The sequence below is a fragment of the Opisthocomus hoazin genome, chromosome 20 (genome assembly GCF_030867145.1).
Source record: "Opisthocomus hoazin isolate bOpiHoa1 chromosome 20, bOpiHoa1.hap1, whole genome shotgun sequence".
In the NCBI taxonomy this organism is placed as follows: domain Eukaryota; kingdom Metazoa; phylum Chordata; class Aves; order Opisthocomiformes; family Opisthocomidae; genus Opisthocomus; species Opisthocomus hoazin.
Window position 1 is genome coordinate 13,298,216 of NC_134433.1, and position 22,753 is coordinate 13,320,968.

A 22,753-nucleotide genomic window follows, 5' to 3' on the forward strand; every position below is an offset into this window, starting at 1 on the left:
CCTAGCACTGGCAGGGGAGTTATCTGATCTTCAACATGCTAAGCGCTTCTTTTGTATCGGCTCTTTTTAATAAGCAGGATGCACAGTTGAGACAGAAAGCCGTGAGCAATACAGTTTACTTCCAGGCAGCAGGGGCAAGAGGCAGCCCGAGAACCTCTGCAGAGGCTGCTTGTGTAGTCTGGTCCTATCTCCAGAGAAAAAGCATCAGCTGGCTGGGCTGGGAGCTCTACTGGTGGCAGTAGCTATTCTCCTGAATTAGCATTGTTTCCTTGGCCCTGTAATTTAATTGGGAAGTGGGTGTTTGTGGGTAACGACTGAATACACCTGAAGAAAAATGTACTAGTAGGAGTTGATCTGGATGGATGAAGCAAGTGACATGAAGTCAACATAACTTAAAATACTCTGTTGTAGAAAAGGAGCAGCATCTTTGAGATGTCTGTAACAAAGAAATGTATTGTGTAGCCCTGTGTTGCAGTGAGGAAGAGCTGAAGGAAATAGGAGACCATGATCGCATATGTGTATATTGCTGTTGCCTGTGTTCAATGGATAGGATAAAGTATAAAAGCCAAGCAGACATTTGGATCTTTTCAAGTAGGAGAAAGAAGTATTGAATTGCTTCAAATTGTCTTCCTTTTTTTATTCCTAGGATTCTGCCTGATAAGGTGAAGGAGTTGGTTTTCTAGCCTGTCTAGAGTAGTGTATTCTATATAATAGAAAGTACGTTTTTTGTATCCTAAGGCCTACAAGTGTTGAGTAAAGCTACATATGACGTGATGTAGGTTCTACAGCCATTTGTTCTACTTGAATAAGAACTATACATTTCTTTCCTGGGCTCAATTCTAATCTTTAATACAGAGTTACATTTATGAAAAAATTGTTAAGAACCATCCTTGAGGCATTGCATAGTTAAAGCAATGCAAAATAGACATTTCGACATTCATCAGTGTTTTCTGTCTTTACACATTTGCATCCTAACAGGATTGCAACTTACTTGTAGATATATATCTGTGTAGCTATAGAAATCTGTGTTCACATGATACGTGCTAGGCAGGCTCGGGTTTTGTTGTGTGTTAGCACTACAGGACATATGCTAACTTCTGTTGACTTTTGGTACAGAGCGATGATGTTCATGCGTTGCAACTTCCCTTTTGGATGTATAGACTCTTTTCCCTCCTGGGTCTTGACTTCAGCACTCTGCATTTTGAATAATATTAGGTGCTCGGAGAGGGAAGGTATAGTCTCTTGTGTTTCTTGAAGAGAACAGGCTTTCCTGAGTATTGCTAAGTGGGAGTCATCTCTCAGCATCCTAAATTTAGTATATCCAGACATCTTAAAAGAAACTGGAATTGTTGACTGAGGGCGTTGGTGGGTAAGCAGCTGAATTTCGGATTTATCATTTACAGTTGTTTGTATGTGAAGATTACTTAGTAAGCTTTGCAGCTCAACCTGAGGGTAGTTGACTAGATATGTATTTTGATGTTTTGATGTTGTGTATCTTCTAAGCCTTGGAGAGGCTCTTGCTTCTTTTGATTTATGCACAGAACATCCACAAGGGAAGAGAGGACAGAGCCATACACTTGCCTATGGTTTCTTTACCCAAAGGTTATGTGAAAACAGAACTTTTATGCTTTTCTGTTCTGCCACAGGAAAGGGTGCCCTTAGAGTGACAGGACTTCTTGACTGATCAGTCCTGTGATCTCCATTTGAGAAGGGAGTGTTCCTGCTTGTCACTGACTTACTGCATTTAAATAATATCAACAGTTAAAGCAAAGAGAAGGGAAAACCTGTGTCTCATACCTTGGATGTATTTCAAATACATTCATGGCAAACACAAAGCTTGGCACTATGATGCTACTTCGACAGAAGAAATCGCTTTGCAAAATACGCTCTAAAGAATGTGACACTTGCACAAATAAGCTTTCCCCTTTCTGCACAGGGCTATGTTTGTGAAATATTATACATCATTAACTTGTATGATTACATTAATTTATAACCCAGCAAGAACGAACACTATGCAAGGCATTCACATGTCTAGTAGGCTGTTACACCTACTAATTTTCCTTAGCATTTCATGTTCTAGCGTGTACTGCCCTTTTTGTTTGCTGTGGTATTGTGAGCATAGTGATACAGTACAGCAGATAAGACTTTAGGATTTCAAGCAATTTTTAAGTTACAGAAGCTTTTTTTTTTTTTTTTCAGTGCTGGAGCCAGTGGAGTCTGTGTCACAGTAGGAAGTTCTCAGTGTGACAGGAGTCAGTTTTATTTTTACAGTTCTGTTGGTCTGAAGTTTTTCTTAGCCTTAGACAGTTTGGAATAAGAAAATGCTTGTGTTTCAGATGCACTGTTTGGCAGATCATTTAGCTGAATAATCCAAGAACTGATCGTGGTACCGAGTTTTCAGATGGAAAAGATGGTGTGCAATAAAGTGGCAAAACTAAGTGAAAAAAGTGTAAATTAATTGCCATGAAGAATAAATATTTTTACATCTCATAATATTACATGAAATTATTTGCACTTAATAGCAGTACTTTGGGATTAAAGCTGTATCCCTGCATAGCAATTTGGAATGTATCTTTGAAGTTTGAGAACGAAAGGGTAGTTATATCTTAGATATTGCAGAAGGCTTTATTTGGAATTGTTTTCACAGGAGGCAGTTAGATTCCTTCTCTTTCATCTCTGTTTGTTCATGGTTGTGTTCCTGTTGCATGATCTGTGTTTGACCAGTCACACAAGTAATTGTAATAAAGGTACATATACCATTAAGGCTTTAATTAGATCCCAGGAGAACTTATGAGCCATTCTGCTGATGGCATATGAACCTTCTACAGTGCAGTTGCTTCAGCTCCTATGAAGACTGCTTTGATACATTACTTGGTATGTATAGGGTCCACTGAGTTAAATGACTAGAAATGCCCATTCATCTGGAGACACACCCGAATGAATTGATGTGCCGTTAATGTTGTGTGTGCCTTGGTCGGCATAAAAAGCTTTTGTTCTGGTGCCAGCACGATAATTGCCCTTGATTTCTGTAAGGTGGTAACATGCAACACTGGCAGATTTGACCTGCAGTTAATATGCATTTTATGTAAGCAGAGCATGTCGTTGTCATTTGTGCCATCTCAGAAGGCCAGGGATCTGCACACACCAGGGTGTGGAGACCAGTGGTTCTGAGACTGAAGGCATTTGTGGAGATACCTAAATATGAACTCTCTATGTGTAAGAGGCGAATGTTTTGCAGTAGCAGGGCTCTGAAAAATAAGCATATGCAGCTCACATCTAAATGTGAAATTAATTTTTCGTGGAGTGAAATGCTTTAAAAAACCTGAGAATATAATGGCAAGACGTAACCTGCTGAGGTGTTTTTTACTTACTGTCTTTGGCAAGAGTTTGGTATTCTTTCTTTCAGAATAAAAAAGCTCTTGAATCTCTAAAATGGTGTAAGAATAGAGCTCTTTTCCCATGGTGATGCTATGGGATGTCATTCATCCTGCAGAAGAAGATCAGACAGTCTTGGATCATGTTAATTGGGAAAATGAAGCCCACTGTTTCTCAAAAGCAAGAGGAATCTAAAATAACCTCTAACTCACCAGCATAAAGTACATTGAGGTCCTTGGATAAAGTATTATACTGAAGTATGAAGGTATCAGTAAGTTATTTGGAATGTGCTATATTTAGGACATGAATTTACAGTTTTGTGCAGTTCATGATCCCAAGTGTGTGCTGAGCAGAACTAATCTCTCACACAGTGCCAGACAGTGCCTGTTTTAGCAAATAATTTAATTCAAAACCTCTTTAGAATGTCAGCCGTCAGAATGAAAGGCTGTAATGTATCTTGGAGATAGAATTTTAGAAGAATGAATTAATGTCTTCACTGTATGGAGTCTGAAATTTGCTATTTGAACAGTAGTTTAGGGAGAAATAATTTCTACTGTGTTATTGGAGAAACAGTGTCTGAACAGAAATCGTTTCTTGTCTTAGCTTCTTGGTACATAGCAGATAAAATAACTGCAGCTGCTTCTGCTGTCCTTGAAAGCAGTGAAAGCTAGTGGGAACAAAGCCAGTGGTCCTTCTGGTACCTACACCTCAGCACAAGTGCCCGTGAGTTCTTACTAAGGACACTTATAGAAGGAACCATATTTATCTATACTTATTGTTTTACCCGTGGAAATTAAATATTGCTGGTTGGTTTAGCCAGGGACTCCACTTGGTCTGGTAGTATTGCATATGTTTTTTGAGGCATTTGCTTCACACAGTTCTGGTGTGCACTCTTGATCTTGGTGTCTCACAGCTTTGGTTGTCTCCATACTCTCATCATAGCTGTTTCTGAACTGTCGACTTTCAAATGAGGATATCTCAATATCTTTATTTTTCCCCTCAGCTCCTTGATTAAGGCCTTTGTGTTTGTTGATATCCATCCGCGCTGTGTGTGGAGTCACTCGAAAACATGCTGTTCAGACAAGTGTTCAGGTAGAAAGAAAAATCCTGCCCTGTAGAATTGGTAAAGGTTTTGAAATACTACCTGGCAGCTGATACGAACTGGAGGGTTGGTTACAACAATATTGGACTGCAAGGAACGACACCAGTATAGGTGTTGAAGGTTAGGGGCAACCAGTTAAAATTTGTTTTGGCACACAGAACCAAAGAGTAGGAGTTACTACGCAGTCAGCTTATCTGCTGTGCCTAGATGCTATAATTTGTATTTCAAAACTGGCCCAGAAGATCGTGTTAAATGTTTGGTGTGCTGCAAACAGTTTTATCTGTTCTTGGTGTTGTGCAGCAGGCCAGTCTCTTTTGCTACCTGCCACATATATATATGTTAAATAGAGCATTTCACGTAACAGAAAATGAGTGATATAGCTATCGTGGTGCATCTCTCCATGGCTGATTGCTCTTTTATGTGAATAATTGGCAGCATGCACACTATGTGAATCAATCAAGTGACATTTAGTCTGAAACTTAACATTTCGTCAGAACTAACAAAATGTTTAGTCCTTTAGATGATAGGAGCTGAACACGTTAGAAGCTGCTGCTGTGGCGCACTCGCAAAGCAAAACAGAAGTATCCGTAATATAGTGAGAAACAGTATTAAAAAGATCTGCACGAGTCCTGTTTCACTAAATCATTAGAACTTTTGCCAAATGTATTTAATGCTTCAGAAAAAAGAATAGTGTATTCCTGGCCAAAAAAAATTAAGCAAATATTGCACATATTAATGTATCAGATAATAGCAGTGCACAAGCTGTCAGGTTAACTCTCGTGCTCTGGGAATCTAATCATGAACTGCAGCTAAGCAGAATCCAGGGACTTGGAGCAAAAACGTAGTAACTATTTATTTGCCACAGTATCTGCCTTGGCAGCTCCCTAAGAGCTTGTTGCAGACTTCCAGCTTGTTCTAAAGGAGGACTTCCTCACCAAAAGGAAATCTAGGGTGTGTTTCTGTGAGTACACTAGAGTTCTAGCAACAGCTGTCAGAAGTAACCATGGATGTTTCGACTTCTTTTTTAAATTAATGTCTTTTCAATGGAACTACTGTGCTGAGCCTGTGATTTGGATTGGAGCTTCACATCCCCTGAGACAACTGCTGGAAGTCTGGGATTAAAACACAGCAAGTTTTGGCAAATACATTGCCTCTTAATGTCTTTCTAGTAGGTTTATCTGTTAACTTTCAGAGTTGTAAAATGGTTTCCTATTAACCTTTGCTATCTTTTGCTTCAACTTGCAAGTAAAACCTAGATTCAGAATGAGGAGGAGCAAAATTAGTTTTTTGTTGAGAAGACTTTAAGCAACAAAGCAAGGCATGCTGGGAAAACTGTTCCATAATTGTTGCAACACAACATACTTTCATTTTGCTTGATTATTCTTCTAGGTAGACGTGTAGGCCAGAACAACTCCAGCTGCAGTAATTTTATGATCTGTATGTCAATGTAAATTTTTGAAAGCTTTGTTATCTGCTTCAAGAAGCAGTTTAAAATAGCTTGCTAGGTCAGCTTTATTCCTGAATGTTAGATCTGAAACATGCTGCTTTACTAATCTTTCCTGTTTTGAGCACTTTGTTCTGCTTAGCAAGTCAACAAAAATCAGAAGTCTAGAGAATGATCATAGAGGTGTCTTTATTGTTCAGCAAAATATTTTAGAAGGGAAAAATGCATCTACAGAATTGACTGGTGTTTCCTGAATGTATTCCCAAAATGGAGATCACATTCCCAGCCAGGCTGGCCAAGAACTGTAATGCAAAATGTGAGCAACTGTGAAGGGATGAACAGCTTCAGCTGTTTTGAGCTAAAGCTTGCATTAGTGGGATGCTGAAAAGTGTTTGGTTATGTGTTAAAGTTGGGGCGAGATGCAGCTGGGAAGCTTGGTACCAGTGCTGTGCAAAATATTACTTCTACAATATGGATTAGATATGACTCTTGACCAGTTGTGGAAAAACTCTTTGTGAGACCTCTAATCTGCTCTGCTGATTTAATAAAAAAGGATTATCCAAGCTACAATAAGGAAACACGCTCTGCTTCTTACTGTGACTTTAGCCCAGTGACTTTTTTGGCTGTTATTAATCAAGAATATCTGTCAAAAAAAAGATGAGTAATGCTATTTGAGGGAAATCTGGTGTACCCTGTAGGAATGACTTTCTTTAAACAGGTGAGGGCTATTACAACACATCATCAGCTCCGTGTTTCTGAAGCGAGCGTTTCATTTGAAAGGGCTTTGCTTCCAAGGGAATCCAGAAAACACATTCTCTTAGTTCTGTGGTGAATAAATGTCTGTCATGAGCTGAGCATTACATACTGCCGCAAGCTGCTGGTTTTGCACAGAGCGTGTTGTGTAGTGGAGGCGCTGACGCTGTGGAACATCTATTTCTGATTCATGGGATTGCTATGTTCGGGTGGAAATCCACTAGCTGAGCTTCTTTCTTGTCACTGGAGAGCGGATGGTTTCCACGCTTCAGAGCTGTGTTATTCTTTTACACATCACAGTTGTCCTTTAAGTGAAGTGATCCTCAGGTGGCAGAATTTTCAGTTTGATAAATTGGGATCTCAGAGTTGCTCTTCGGCATCCTTGGGGCTCCTGGAAGAATGTGAGTTTGTCTTGGAAGACGTTGCAAGGGAACAATGTAGAAAGAAACAACATTTATCATTGTGTATTTTCAGTAATTTACAGAATAAGTAATTACTAATTTTTTTTGTTTTAATGTATGCACTTATGTTTTGAGGCATTTATAGGATTGCAAATTATGGTTCGTGTTGGCCACAGCTGTTACAGAAACATTGAACAATTGGGAGTTCCTGAAATGTGATCTACTGCTGCTTTAATATGCTATGTTGGTTGGAGTTTGCCCATTCCCAACAGATTTGGCTAATGTTCCTAGAAACTTGCTTTCTTTGAAGCTAATTTCTAAATGTAAACAGATCTGTAATGTGCTTGATGTTCTGAGCTGGAAAGAACCTCAAATGCATTTCTGTAACACAGATGAGGGTGGCTAAACTAAATGCTTCCAGAAAGTGAGGCAGCCTAATAGAGTCTTGAATTAACCTTCAAACATCCAGTTGATCTTGAGCTTTACTGACTGCAGTTCTCTGTAGTGGGTATCTGCATCTGTGATGGTATGGCAGAAGTTGCATTGAAGGGGCTGTGCCATCCACGTGGTATTTAGGGTAGGTGGTTTCCCTAGCTGGGGCCCATGGACCTATTTTTACTTTATTTTTCATTTTAAAACTTCCTAGCCTGACGTGTTAGCGAGCCCTTGAAAATGGCACTCTTGTGGTAGTTCTTGCCAGTGTGGTCAAACTGAACATGGGCTGAAGTTTTATTACAAGCCCTGAGAAAGATGGCTGAGTTCACAGCTTGTGTTTTGCCATGCAATGTCCCTTTTGACTTTTTTTGACACTGGTTAACAGGATACAGTCAGACTGTCTGCAGTTCCACTTCCAGCTGGGGCATATGCCTGGCCTTGTCTGGTATGCCATCTTGCTCTTTTCCCTAAAGTGTCTGAAACATATTTTCCCACAAACTGTCAACCTTTGTTTAAGGTTATTTTTGAAGTGAAAGGGAGGTAACATACTATGTAACTAAAAACATCATCCTGTTTGGTGTATACTTGCCTTATGTTTCCTTCTAGTTCTCTGTGTGTTCTTTCTCTCTGAGCTGACTGAATAAGACTGAAAGGAAAAAAATGCTTTTGCTTTTATAAAACACCACTAAGTGTCTCCAACTTTGTGGGCACAACAAAACTATTTTGTGCAGGAGACTTTGTAGAAAGCAATGTTGATTATTGGCATAGACAGGTAGGCTCTTTCTTCCCTCTCACAAAATAAATATTCTAAAAAAATATTAATGTTCTTGTTACAGCTGGGTTTAAGCGCAGATATTTTTACTGCATTTTGTAGAGCGTGTAGATAATTTACAGTAGAAGTTAGCCAATCTGTCTTTCAGTAACTCTTGCCCAGTTACAAGAGAGGGAATTCAGATTGCAAATAGGTCAAAGGAGGTCAGTGCTTTGGAAAGTCTCAGTAGAACTGCCATACCAAATCACACCTTTGCCATAAGGCATTTAGGTCCGTGGCAGGGACATGCTTCTGCCAGTGACTGGAGGGAGATGTTTTACAGAAGTATGCATGATTCCTGAATTAATTATCCTAGAAAATAGCGTTCGGGAATCAGTTTATTCCAGACAGTTAACTGCTCTGTTATTTCTGACTGACCTTTGGCTTTTCAGATGGCAGAACCAAAGCTTGTTTTACCCAGAAAAGGGGAACGTTAATTTGGAATTCCTCCTCTAGAAAACTGGTTTTCATAGGCAAATTGTCTTGCTCAGTTTTGAATTCTGTCTGGTATATTCGCGACTATTACTGTCCCGTTAGCGACTCGTTTCAGTGATTTGTGATAGTGAAGGTATATTCATTTGTAAGGGCTTTTAGTATAGAAGTTGTGTTGCTAGAGCAGTCCAAGGCAGTTGAAAGTTAAGGGGGTGACATACAGTGGAAACTGATGTTACGTGCTGTATGGTGCTCTTTCAGATGATAGCTTCAGCCTTCAGGATACTGCCTGGTGATTTTTTTACATATACTAATGCTTTAGAAAATGTGAAATATTTAATGGTGGGGAATGTATGTGACTAATGTAAGATGTCTCAGTTGATTGAAAATCTCGTGTTGCACTTGGTTAGTGCAGGTACTGAAGGCTTTGTCTTGTCACATTCTTAAATGGAATTTGTTCTCTTTTAGGAAATGCCCAATTCTGTCTTTTTAGTGATGGAGGTACGTATTAACACATGTTTATTTCTGGATGGTTTTAAAGATTATTTTTAGACAAAACTCCTTTTTTGCCCAGCTGCAAAATAACCATGACTTGTTAAAACAAGTAATTCTGAAAACTAGATTATTAATTTTGTGTGCACTCCTAAATTTATCAGCAGTGTTTGTTCCATAAATTATTCAGTTTCCTTTTACGATACTGTTACATATTGATGAAGCATTACACCTCAAATTATTAATTACAAATAATTGACAAAACAATTTTGAGGCAAACAGCTGGACAGGATCTTCTAATTTTAGTCAGAAGATTACAGAGTAAAAGTTATATGGCAAGTATTTCAGTGCTTGTGTTTTGAATAAAAACCTTTCTTTTTAACAGTACTGCAATGGTGGAGACTTGGCAGATTACTTACAAGGTAATTGATTATTATGTCTCTCCAAAGAAGCTATTGCATTACAAGTTTGTGTTCAGTATTCCTGTAATCTGTTGGTGTTTCTCTGAGATTTTTTGCTTGTGTCTTAAATATTTTCATGTTTATGGAATGTCTGTAACTCCGTAATGCTTGTTTATCTTGATGTGATTTTAGAGTAGCCTCTTTATAAGAGTAATTGAATTCAGTGAGGATCTGTTTAGCGTTGTATTCGATCTCCGGTCAAGGACAGCAGCAGAGCTGTGTGTTTGTGTTCCACCCTGGGAACTTGAAAACTACATTTTGAAGCTGCTGGAAGACATACGGTTTTGCAGCTGTTGAAAGTATTTCCCAGTGTTTATAAATGTCACTCATAATTAAAAATAAATCCCACAATCTAGCAGTGAAGGTGAATAAAATAATGTACAGACAGATACTTTTTGCCACTGCTTTCAAAACAGTTGAATGTAACATTCCCTTCTTTGTAAATGACAGAGATGATTTAGGTAACCGTAAGTAGCATGCTGAAAAATGTGGTGGTTTTCTATTTCGAAAGTCATATCTTGGCGGCTGCTCCCAGTGTTTTGATTCCACCTGCTTTCTTTTCCAAAATGTGAGCTTAAAAAATACTGAATTATTTATATAACAATGCTTTCTACAAAGAGGCAGTTCTGGTTTAGGAGAGATTTTACCCTTCAACATGGCTCTGCCCAAAGTGAAGACAGACGTTACAGAATCATGACAAATAGATTCTTATTACAAACAAAATGTTGAGCAGAGATGTTAATCTTCATTTTATTTCTTGCTGAAAATATTCCTCTACTTGCCTTTGTATCTGCAATATGTTGAAGGAATCCTTTTCTGAAAAGCTATTGTTATGGTAACTGTCTATATTAAAAGCCTAATTCCCTTCTCGTTAAAATCCTTGGAAAGGCTCATACAGTATAATCCAGCTCCTTCGTTCGGTACTTTTTCAGACTGCAGAATGAGATAACACCTTCTGAAGAGACTTTCAAAAGTACATGTTAATTTTTCCATTCAAAACAAATTTTATCATGGATGAAATTTTTTGAGCGGAATGGTTATCTGCATCCCCGTGATATAAAAAAAGAATAGGTTTTACAAGTTCAGGTTGTAACTTGATTGTAGGTACATTTAATGTTCTAAACTGTGGAGTTCTATTTTCTTGGCTCTTTTGCCTTCTTAGCGAGTTTAGGATTTAATGATGATTGAGAAGTTTACAATTATTGTCCTAAGGAGTTGAATAAACTGCTGCAAAATGAGATAATTCAGAGTACTGTAGCTAGTGTAAAACCACGGAGATGGATGTGTGATTGAGAGTACATACCATTTGTAGAAAAATACTGGAGATTGGATTGTTCTGAATGGAATTCACTATGATTTGGTTGTCCTTGTTGTTTTCACAGTTGATCACTGTGAAGTTAATTGCTTTTTGTCCAAAGATAATGATATTTATGTTCTCACCTGCTAATGTGTATGTTACTTTCAGCTAAAGGAACTCTTAGTGAAGACACCATCCGAGTGTTCCTCCAGCAGATTGCAGCAGCTATGCGTATTCTGCACAGTAAGGGAATCATTCATAGGGATCTTAAACCGCAGAATATTTTGTTGTCTTACGCCAGTCGTAGGAAGTCAAGTGTCAGTGGCATACGCATCAAAATAGGTAAATATGCTTTTCTCTGATCTAAAGGTAAATCATCACGGTTGGATTGTTTCACTACTCAGGAGTGTCTTTGTAGTTAATGCGCAGAGGATATACTTGATATGGTGTATATTAAATTGATGCAAATCAGATAGTAGGTCCAGAACGTGAGCTTTGTGCTATAATGCAGATTCTTAGTATAAAAGAGCTTGAGTCATAGAGACCTTTTTAATTAAAGCTGCAGGGAAAAAAAAAAAACCAAACTATTTAGCTGATGTTTCTGGTGTTAAACTATTTTAATTAGACATAAAACTGTAACCTTTGAAACTTCGAGTAGCCTTTAGCCCATTTAAAAACTGTGTGCATGCGAGACTTCAGTCACAGTACCAGCTGGGTGTTTTTTGTGGTAGACGCTCCTAAGGGTTATTTGAGAAGTTTAGAAATACAGGATTTGGCCTATTTTTGTCAGAAGGAGGTTTGGCATTGTAACTGGGGGGAGATGTCAACTGTTCAGGATACTCCCAGACTCCTCTTCAGAGGACACTTCAGGAGTTTTAGTCTCTCGTTGTTGTCTGTTAAGTGTCCATTTAAAAATACTTTTTTTTTTTTTTAAGAAGTTTCTTTTCTCTGCTTTTGGTCAACCAAAATCTGAGGTCTGTACCAACCCACTCCATCTTCTACAGAGCACAGAGGAGACAAAACCTCTTCTCTTGCTTTCCTTACTTGATAATTTCACATGCGTTTGCTTATGTGAAAAATTCAAGCATTTGAAACTTAATTTCTTAAATTTCTACCTTACGTGATTTCACTGAAGCAGATTGTATATTCATCACTCTTAATGAACCATTTATATTTAGCCACTGACTTTAATCCTTTCCTGCTGATGCCAGACAGCATTCTCTGCAGCTGGGGAGATGGCTGAGCAGCAGTTTATGCAAATGATGCCACTGCTGTTTCTTGGCTTGCTATTTGGAAGATTATGTTACACTGAAAGAATAATGTATTGATTTTACTATTCCCTGTAGCTGTCTATGTATTATACCTGTCTTTTTCTCTCTGACTGGTAATTGCAGCAGATTTCAGTAAGAGACAGATAATTTCTAGACTTCAAAAATCTGAAAATTATCTTTCTTTTCATTGACGAATGTGTTTCTTTACATAGCTGACTTTGGTTTTGCTCGTTATCTGCATAGCAACATGATGGCTGCAACGTTGTGTGGTTCCCCTATGTATATGGTAGGTGACAGTGTATTTCGGATTTGCTTATCTCAAATATTTTCCTACCTGAACAGAATAATTTGCTGCTTGCAGATTGGCAAATGCATAATGTTGCTTCAGAAATATCAGAGGCCACATACAGTTCACCTTTCATTAGTTTTACTAGCTCCTCTGTTTTTTTCTTGTGATTTGGAGATTACCATTTTTAAAATTGGAGAGGCACTGGGCATTTCTTAGTGCTGCAGGGAGGAAAAATCTTAGAGAATTAAAGGCAATACATCTTATTTTGGGGTTTTTTTTTTTGGCAAAGTAGTTTCATTCCCACTTTCATACTTTTTTTTTCCGGAAATAGGGCATTGTCTCCTTCCCAGTTTCTAAGAAAATGATAAGTAATTAAATATAGGCTAGAAGAGCTTTACACTAGTAGTTAAAAAACTACTTGAGGGTTTTTTTTCTAGTTATTTAATGTATTCTCTCACATGTGGGGTTTCTTTTGTTTGTTTGTTTAAAAAAAAACAATTTAGAGTTAACTGCCATTAATTTTTACTAAGTAGTGTGGTAGTCAGTTGAGCACTGAACTGTCTGACTTTGGCACTACCACTACTGTACTGTATGGTCATGGGAAGACGGGAAGAAGTTTTGCTTTCCATTGTCGTGTTTTTGTATATGTAGAATGATGATAATGATATTCCTTATGAAATACTTGGTAATTTATCCACAAGGAGGACTGCATAAACCAAGTAAAGAACACTTACCTCTTATTCCCATACGTGCCAATCGCTAGGTGCTTTCTTCAGAACATCAACATTCTAGTTTTCTGTATTTTTGAAATGTAGCTTTCATTTTAGGTAGAACTGTTACCTTCCAAGTGATGTGATGCAGATTAATATGTTAATTTCTTCTTACAGTAAAGTGGTGTCAGTTAATACTGCTCTGACAGAAGAACTGTAGAATTCGTATTGCTGTGGCTTTGCTTTTATGTTTTCCCTTCTGAGATATTGCTGTTCTTTCCAGGCCCCTGAAGTGATTATGTCTCAACACTATGATGCTAAAGCAGACCTGTGGAGCATAGGAACTGTGATTTATCAGTGTCTTGTTGGAAAACCACCTTTTCAGGTAACACTTTATTTCCTTCTCCCTCTTTTTAGTCTCATGCAAATTCCTAGGGCTTTTCCTTCCAGTCATGAAAACAGAAGTAAGTATGATGGCAGTACGGTGAGAAGATGACACAGATGTTTGAGTGTACTGTCAATGCGTTAAAGGCCAGATCACTTGAGGATACCAAGGAAGAAGTTGCTCGTACTTAGTCTCTATGAGATCAGTGTGTTCAGTCCAGAGGAATATAGAAAGATACGCAGCACTGAAGTCACTGCTGTGCTTGGGGTTTTCGCCTTTAATGCCCATATTCAAAAGCCTCCTTTTTCTGTATGTGTGCATAGGTACAAAAGCTATTTTCTTCATGAAACTGAGCTTTAATTAATGTACATTTTTATTTGACAGGCCAATAGTCCTCAAGATTTGAGAATGTTTTATGAAAAGAACAGGAATTTGATTCCTAGGTATGTCACCATGGCCTTTCCTGTCACTTACATTTGTTGATTGAACACTTTTTTATCTTTGGGAGTGCCTGGGCTTTATAAAAATATTTGATGTTGCTATTTTGACAAGGACATAGTATGATACCAGTGACTCATGTTGCATCTTGCCTTCCTTGTACCTAGCTGAGTTGAAAGTGTCCTGTACTAAGGCTGTAGAGCATGTGTAGTGAAGACTTAGGGCCATGACAGAATGCTGACTTCCTGAAATTCAGTGTGTTACACGTTATTTCATGCATGCATGAAATTTATTGCATGTTTTACTACTTCTTGTGTGCAGTATTCCTAGGGAAACATCAGCTTATTTGGCTGACCTGCTGCTGGGTTTGCTTCAGAGAAACCAAAAAGATAGAATGGATTTTGGTACGTAACTTTTCCTTTTGCTCTCTTGACTTTCCTTGTTAGTTGTGTTCATGTGGCCAGAATAACTGTCTTGACATTTTGTCTACATCCAATTACATGAAAATTGAAGTATGTTTTTTCTTCTCTGTCCTCATAAAGGAGGCAGAGCAGCCAAAATAAATTATTAGGTGACTACTGTCAGTATTGTGATGCATGTAAATTATGACTTTGTAGCTTAGTGAAATATAAATTAGTTGAATTCTTTTGACTGTGGCCTTATTTTTTCCCCACAGTGTTGATTGATAATGCCTTAAATTTCATGTCACAGTCATATTTCTGTTACTTTAACTGCTGTTTTGGCTTCAGACTGGGAGCAGGCATCTCTGATCTCCACCTGGTGATGGTTGCAGAAATGTAACAAGTACTGGAAGAACCCACTTTGGAAGCAAAGTTGCTTTAAATGTTTCCTGCCTGTTACTTTCTCTTGCAAATTGTAAATATCGTAACTGTATTAATGGGGCTACAAATTGTGTACATTTGATTTGACCTTGAAAGCTATATTTATCTACAACTGAGGGCATAGAGACATGTGATGTTATGTCAAAATTGTTTATATTTGCAAAGTTGAATTCCCAGTATTATTGTGCTTGCGTATTGCTAACTGTAGACACTTCTTTATTTCAGTGAAATATTTTCACCTTTTTGTTTTAAACCAAAAAGTAGTAGGAAAAAAAAGTTGTGTCATATTTTGTTAAGTCCTCAAATTTTAAGATTTTTAAACTGTTCAGTGACTGAAGTTCTCATACTGTTAAATTACTGCAAGGTCTGTTTAGGACTGAGTTTTAATTAGTTGGGAGGTTAAGCGTAGTACAAAGTAGATGGATACCCCCTTAACAAAAGTGAACTTGTTTGGCTCCAGTTTACTGCTGTGTTTGGCGTTTTCTCTTTAGCTGGCGATGTTTGGTTGCAGAACATTATTCTAACTTATTAAGATTTCAAGGCCTCGGATCAGTACTATTGAATCATTCAGAGTGGCTGCAACTGTTGCGTCTTCAAAATTAGTCAAGAGTAGAGTTTAGATTTTTGTGTGCTTTGTACTGGCTGCACTGTGTGTTACTCTAGTCTCAAAAGGCCTTTTTGTTGCTGTTTTTTTGGTTACGTATTACTGCAAAAGCAGTAATGCCTGAGTTTGCATTAAAAGAAAAAAAGCAGCATTTTTAAAAGACCACCACTGGAAAGTTAAATCTTGATTAATTCTTCTTAGCTGCTGTCATGTTACTCATGCTGTTTGTTTAAATTTTATACCAGTATTTGTTATTGCAGTTTTATCATAGCTGCCGGGAGATGTTGATCTTAAACTTTTAGTTAATTAAAGCTAACTTAGCTAAATACAATTATCTTCATTATTATTATTTTATATCAACAGCAATGTGCTTTACACTGAGATTTGTTTTGGCAACAAGATAGGTGACTTGGCAAGTTTAATCTATGGAGTGGCAAGAAAGCCTAAACCTTTAAGTTTCTTCAGGCTCTGTGCAGATAAGACCCAGTTCTTCCCTCACCATGAGCTGTCAGCTCTGGTGATGCTGAGAGCCTGGGGTGAGCTGCAGTCAAAAGTCAGACATGCTCAGTTTTTGTTTCTGCTGATGAACCTTCACCACTGCTCTTTAGTTATGCATGTAAGCTTGGTTTGATGCAGTGCTGAAATACACAAATTGACTCATTCATCACATGTGGTCCTTGTGTATTTGTGATAAGAAGACTATATTTGTGAGGCTGTGGAGAGAGAAGGATTCAAAAGGCTTTTTAGTTCTTTACTTGACGCTCAAGACTCTCCTGGTTACTTTTTTTTCCTTTTCAATTCCTGCTATATTTTGCTCCAAGAAATATCAAATTTTGTTTTTTTTAATAACTTGGAATTTAAAACATCCATCAGTACTGGCATAATTAAGGTGTTGCTCTTCTGAGAATCAGGCATGGATTTTTGTGTGTAGACATGACTGAAATGACTTGATCTAACTCCTGTATGTAAAAGCTGAAGTGGAATTCAGATCCATAAAAAACTCATAATAACTGGGTAAGAGGTCCCAGATGATAGTGACAGTATTCAGAAATCAGTTTATAAATTTGTATGCGTAGAAGAATTACCGTGTCACAAACATGGACTCTGAGTAATTGATTCCACTGCACTCTGGGTTGTGCTGATCCCTACAGTTTCTTCAAATATGGGAAATTCACTGTATCATTTGTGGTAGTGGGAGAATGCATTTGTGCTTAGAAAGAAAAATAGAAAGCAGAATGGTAGTGATGAGAGTCGTGTTTTCCTTGGCTGAGCCACTTAAAGGGCCTCAAAGGGGCTGCTCTGGAATGTGCTTAGCAAAGGGAGTGAAAGGGAGAGTGTATAACTGAGCCCAGTCGCCTGTTGTTAAAGTAAAAATAGCATTGGAAATCTTGCTGATCTTCCAGCAATATAAAGTAGAACAGCAGGTGTTGTACAAAAGCTCAAGAACACCTGATCCTCGTGTTAAAGTTAATCATTACATTGCTCTTGCGTTACAGCTAGCCTCCCTTCCTTACTGGGTCATGGAAGAAAGTGTTGTTGAAGGAAGAGGAGATACTGCAGCCCTCAGATTCTTTGTTTTATTTTTTTCCCTGGTTATTTGCTTAGGTCTGATGAACAGCATTATTTTTCCTCAACTGTTAGAACATTAAAGTTCACAAAGCTCAGCAACTAGCTTCCACCAACCCTCGATTTCCCCTAGCTAGCTGAAGGTTGCTTCTTGTAGAACAAAACTTACCGTGTAAACTGCTAGCCAACTGGTTATGCTAAGTCCATTAAATGAGTCTCAGCATATCCATCTACAACAACAGCAAAATGTTTCTATTGTACCAGTAATGAGTTAACTGAGGAAATTGTTAAAGAAATTGCGTGGAATTCTGCTTTAGAGTGGTCCGGCTGCACAGGTCATGTTCTGCTGTTGGGAAACGGGAAGGAGAGCGACTGCTGCTCTATCCTGTCATTCTCGGGCACCTAAGGAGTGGCATTAATGGGTTCAAGAATAAGCATCGGTCCTTGGGAAAGGTAGAAGTGAAAATACTTTCAGTATGTGATGTGAAAGATGCTCATCATTTCGTAAAGCAAATTAAAACTGAGTTAATACCATATTGAATATAGAGAACATAATTTTGTGACGATTATAGGATGGCTTCTGGTGTACATGATCCTGGAGTACAGTCATAAAATATTCTTCAGTAATTCAGTCTGATTTGCTTTGCTGGCTGTTGTTTGAAGTTATTCAGTTGATTTTTGGTTCCTTTCCAAATGCTATGGCAACATATAACATTGAAGACTTTAATCTTTTATAAGCTCTTCACCCTCTGGCTTTGAAATATTGATTCTAGGAAGGCAACCATTTATCACTATCTGCAATATAGTCTGTAAATTCTAGGTCATTTGTACTTTTACTCACAATGGTTGTTGTTTCTTGTTCTATAGAAGCGTTTTTCAACCACCCTTTCCTGGATCAGATTTCAACAATTAAAAAGTGTAAGTAGTTTTGGTTTTGCACTTATTGTGTAAATGATGAATGTTGGAGGCTGGAATGGAGAAAGATCTGCCAAATATCACACTGTTTATGAGGCGTTTTCCGGAGTATGAGTTGTGCTCTGTTGTGAGGCTAAGTGTGGAATCCTTTTTTGTGTTATGCTAGACTGAAATGTGATACTTTCTTAAGAGTTCCTTTGAGATTTCAAATGAAGTTAAATACCCTTGTATGTTTAAGGATGTGCTGTGCTCATAAGTTGTATAAGGGTTTATGAATGAAAAGCAGTAAGGAAATGAGTTTGTTTGAAATTCAGCCTCTCAAAATCTCAGTCCCATTTTTTTTCCCCCCTGGGTTTTTGTCTTTTAGCTTGTCCTGTACCAGTGCCCACATATGCAGGCTCAGTCTCTGGCAGTTCCTGTGGTAGCTCTCCTTCATGCCGTTTTGCTTCTCCTCCAGTAAGTTCTCTGATGTACAGAACAATGTCTAGAAAATATTTTCTGTAATGTTTAGCCAAGAGTTATTGGATTTTAGATCTTCCAGTTCTTGAACAGTGTAAACTATTGTGTTGAAGAGCACAGAGCAAGAAATACCCCTGCCTTTTACTAGAAGAATGGGATTAACATTTTGGTTCTCTCTTGCTCCTTGTGTTGTACTTTGTGGGGTTTTTGTTGTTGTTCTTTTTTGTTAAAGAAGAAAATACATATACACATCAAAAGCTAGAGTAGCAAATCTTCAGATATGCTAATATGGTTTGCAACATAATGAATGTTACAGATAATTTTTGAATTAGCCTTTTTGGCTAAGGCCCCTTACGCTGGTAAGAACTGGTGACTTCAGTTTTATGCAGTATTTGGAAGAGGTGCATCTGTATCATCAGGAATGATTGAGTAAGTTGCAGCTGTTTAAATTCACAGCCTTAATGTAGAACTGTCTAAATTGACACTGTAGGGTTATCCAGTATTTGAAATTTCCACATTCAAATACATTTTGTATTTCTGAATACTTAATAAACAAAAAAGTCCCCAATTTTTTTTTTTTTTGTCAAAGCTAGTGATGATTCTTGCTTTAGAAGCTTCATAGTTAAAAAAGTAATTCTACATTCTGAATCACTGGATTTACAGTGGGTTTTTTACTCCCCCCCCCCCCCCCCCCCCCCCCAGTCTCTGCCAGACATGCAGCATATTCAGGAAGAAAATTTGTCTTCCCCTCCATTGGGTCCTCCTAACTATCTTCAAGTCTCTAAAGACTCTGCCAGTACCAGTAGCAAGAACTCCTCTTGTGACACAGATGACTTTGTTCTTGTCCCACACAACATCTCTTCAGACCACTCATGTAAGAACCTTCTGTATTTTTACGTTTTAAACCAATTTCCACTGGTAACATACCTTTATGTCCTGTTATTGTTCGGTGCTCTCTTCTCTAAATGTGTCTCAATTGACCTTAGAACTCATTTCTTTAGTTTGGTTACTCTTTGAAGGGAGGCTGTTTAGTACACCTGCATGTCCATCTGGGACCTTTTTACCTTAAACTGAGTAGCCAGATATGTCAAAGATACCAAGGTAATTTAAAGTCATGAAAACTATTGGATTTTGGCAGTAGAAGAAGAGAGTCAATTGTAAACAACTGCTGCTAAGAAGCCCAAAGATTCTCTCAGTGAAGGCAGGCACATTGTTACCTCCAGACTAGCTGAACATTTATAGACCATGCTGCGGAGCTTTAGATAATCAACAAGTGCAGGTAAAAACATTAAAAAATGCTTAATGTGAAAAGCAAGGCACCAGACTGAGCTTGTGCAGTAGGAAGACTTGGATGTAGCACTTTGGCGTTTTATGACATCTTCCAAACCTGAATTGCCACTAGGAAGCTAGTCAGCTGATTTCCATGCAACGCCACCAACTTGTGTTAAATATTTGACTTAAGTAGTGCCTTGATCTCTGAAGGGTTTTCTGTCATTCTTTATAATAAGCTTCTTAATGCTGATAACCTTATACTCTTAAACAATAGATTTTATTTCAAAATTATTATAGTCAGTATAGCAAAAATACCCCAACAAAACCAACCAAACAAGAAAAAAAACTTGTTAAAGAACTACCATCCCCAATTACTTTTTTCTTATAGGTCACATTTGAGGTATTTTCATACACAAAACAGTTTGTGGAAAAAATTTAATATGTTCATGGAAGTTTGTTAGAAGTGATTATTTCTGCAACAGTAATATTGGAGATGTGTTTTTTAAAGATTCTGCTGCATGACGTGGGTTTTCAATGTGTTCTGCTTACTGTAGATGATATGCCATTGGGAGCAGCTGGCAGGCGGGCTTCGAGCGAGTTCTTGATGTGTGGAGGGTAGGTGTGCTGAACTTTATCCAAAAGAAGTCTCATGTTCTAAAATTGATACTGCAGCTGTAGAAGGGGTTGCTGGGTTTTTGGCAGTGATGGGTTTACGTAGCTCTGTGGACTGTCTTAAAGATTAATATGCCAAGTTGAATTTAATATGAATGTATAAACAGCCTGAATTCAGAGTATTGCTGCGAAGACGATAGTTTCTCTGATGTGAAGACCTGTCTTTTGACAGTGGTTTTTGTTTTCACAGGCAGTCACCATTAACTATTTCTGGAAGCTCAGGAACTGTACAGAAACCATCCTCGGCCTCTACTCGAAGTACTGCTTCTGGTACAGCTAACAGGTGTGTGGTGTAGGCTTAGTATTTCCTCTCTTTTAAAAAGGTTCTCTGCTACTATGTGGTTGGTTGTTTTTTTCTAAATTGTGGATGGCTGACTACTGGAAACTGAATTGAAATAGAAGCTAGACCTGTGTTTTCCAGACTCTCTACACTTAATGCATTCTAATAGCTGATGGTTGCGTAGCTGACTTCTGGCTCTGATACATCCTTGAAGGATTTCCTTAAGGAAAGAGAGCATTCTTTTGTCTGTTTAGCTTTTCAACTGGTTGAAATCAGAAACTTCCAAGACATAACTGACTTGCCCTTTCTGAGTTATGAAGCACAGTGCAGTCTTCATTTAGCAAGTCAACAGGCAAATGTACATTTTAAGTAGTAGTTGTGAGAGAAGAGGAACTTAAAAAGCCCAAATTGCTATGGATTTGTGTCTGGTGGCTGGATTGTCTTGTGCCTGGTAACGGGGTGTGGCTTCTGTGCAAGTGATTACTGTGAATTTCATGTTTGTGTCTCACAAGATACCAAAGAAGCCACAAGAAAGAGCTAAACATGGAGTGCAGCTTTTGCTTTAGCAGGACTGTTAATAAGTCCTCTTTTCTTCCACATGGTTGTAAACTAAGTTTCTGCTAGTGTGAAATATAACTGTTATTCATCAGTGGTGCCTGAAATCTTTCCTGTATTATATTGGAAAATGTAAAGCTTGATCATGCCTTTTAACTACTCATGTAATATCTAAACAGGAGGATCAGATTTGTCATTTGACCAAGTAATGAATTTCATAATGTTCTCAGTACAAACAGAAAGAGGATGAGTGGCTAAATGGGGAATAAAGCTATTATGTTGGGTGTATTTTTGGCTTATCCTAATACTAAAGGGCTGCAAGTCAGCGTTATTTGTTTAGAAATGCTTGTCACAAGAAAAGTTTGCTACTTTGTGCTGATCTTTGTGCAGTTTGTGAAATCTGCTGACATGGGCTATCAATACAGCTTTAGTCTTACCTTTTATGTTTAAGGGCAGATAATGGGGATGGTTTGTCTGTAAAGATCCATTTGCTCTGAATTGGCCATATACAGTATATTATAAATACATTGTAATTTCCTGTTTTAAATTGTCAGGTGTCACAGTTTTTAGAGTTATGGGTTTTATGGAAGTATGCCAGTTACGTTATCTGTACATCACAAAGTTAAGAGCTACAGGGTCGTGTGCTTAGAAACAGGTGCCTGTTGTTCACACTGTAAGTATATGTACTATAATAGTTTGATTTAATTATTGGTTGAGTAAATTCAGTAACTAACTGTCTGCTCAGGGCATGGTCTGAAGGAGGCAGAGTGTGTATCTGATGTTCTACGAGATGCTGCTTTTGGTTTTGGTTTTTTATTTCCTGAGAAATGTTCTTTTATAGTATGTGATTTTTTTATTTTATTATTTACAAAAGGTTGTGCCCTATGAAACAGTGAATTTTTCTCATTAGTTGATCAAACTGAATTATTTGTACCCATAGTTATGCTGCTTTATGTCAAGTAGAGGAAGCTGTAACACTTCTCAGGCTCCAGCCAGAATGGGCAGAATATGCAGAGGCAGTTCAGTCTCCTGTGGTTAATTGCTAATTTTATTCTCTGGATCTCACAGAAACAAGATTTGCATGCAACTCTGCATGCGTCTGTATCGCATTTTCTCTAACCAGTAACAAACCACATGAGACTCAAGGATGCCTAACCAGAGCTTAGTTTAGGTCTGAGCTGGGGAGCCCTGATGTAAGGCCAGGTACTGTACCATGCCTCTCCACCACAGCAACACAGCATTGCTGCCTCCAGTTAGCTCGCAGAGCTTGCTTGTATCCACCTGCAAGGATGTGAGGGAGCAGGGGAAGGCATTTTCCATGCTGAGTACTTTAAAAGTTGCAGTGCCTTCCTGGCCTCCTCAGTGTCACTGCCACAGTTGAGATATAACGTCTGCTTCCCCGCTCCAGGAGGTCAGGCCCAGGGAGCCTCCCTGTACTCCCTCAGCATGTTGTGTTAGTTGTAGCAGGCTGCCTGCTGCCTGCGTGTGTTTT

At 38.2% G+C, this 22,753-nt stretch overlaps 1 protein-coding gene across 2 annotated transcripts in view; it reads left to right on the top strand.

Moving 5' to 3' along the window:
• The window catches only part of ULK2 (unc-51 like autophagy activating kinase 2), a 40,386-nt gene that overhangs the window by 3,719 nt on the left and 13,914 nt on the right, over positions 1-22,753 (top strand). For both annotated transcript variants that reach the window (XM_075440463.1, XM_075440462.1), the window contains exons 4-15: positions 9,222-9,254; positions 9,631-9,667; positions 11,172-11,345; positions 12,487-12,560; positions 13,557-13,658; positions 14,043-14,101; positions 14,418-14,500; positions 17,976-18,026; positions 18,391-18,479; positions 19,185-19,356; positions 20,309-20,369; positions 20,617-20,709. In XM_075440463.1, coding sequence (XP_075296578.1) covers positions 9,225-9,254; positions 9,631-9,667; positions 11,172-11,345; positions 12,487-12,560; positions 13,557-13,658; positions 14,043-14,101; positions 14,418-14,500; positions 17,976-18,026; positions 18,391-18,479; positions 19,185-19,356; positions 20,309-20,369; positions 20,617-20,709 — 1,025 coding nt within the window. In that variant the 5' untranslated portion in view covers positions 9,222-9,224. The remainder of the gene's footprint in view (positions 1-9,221; positions 9,255-9,630; positions 9,668-11,171; positions 11,346-12,486; positions 12,561-13,556; positions 13,659-14,042; positions 14,102-14,417; positions 14,501-17,975; positions 18,027-18,390; positions 18,480-19,184; positions 19,357-20,308; positions 20,370-20,616; positions 20,710-22,753) is intronic.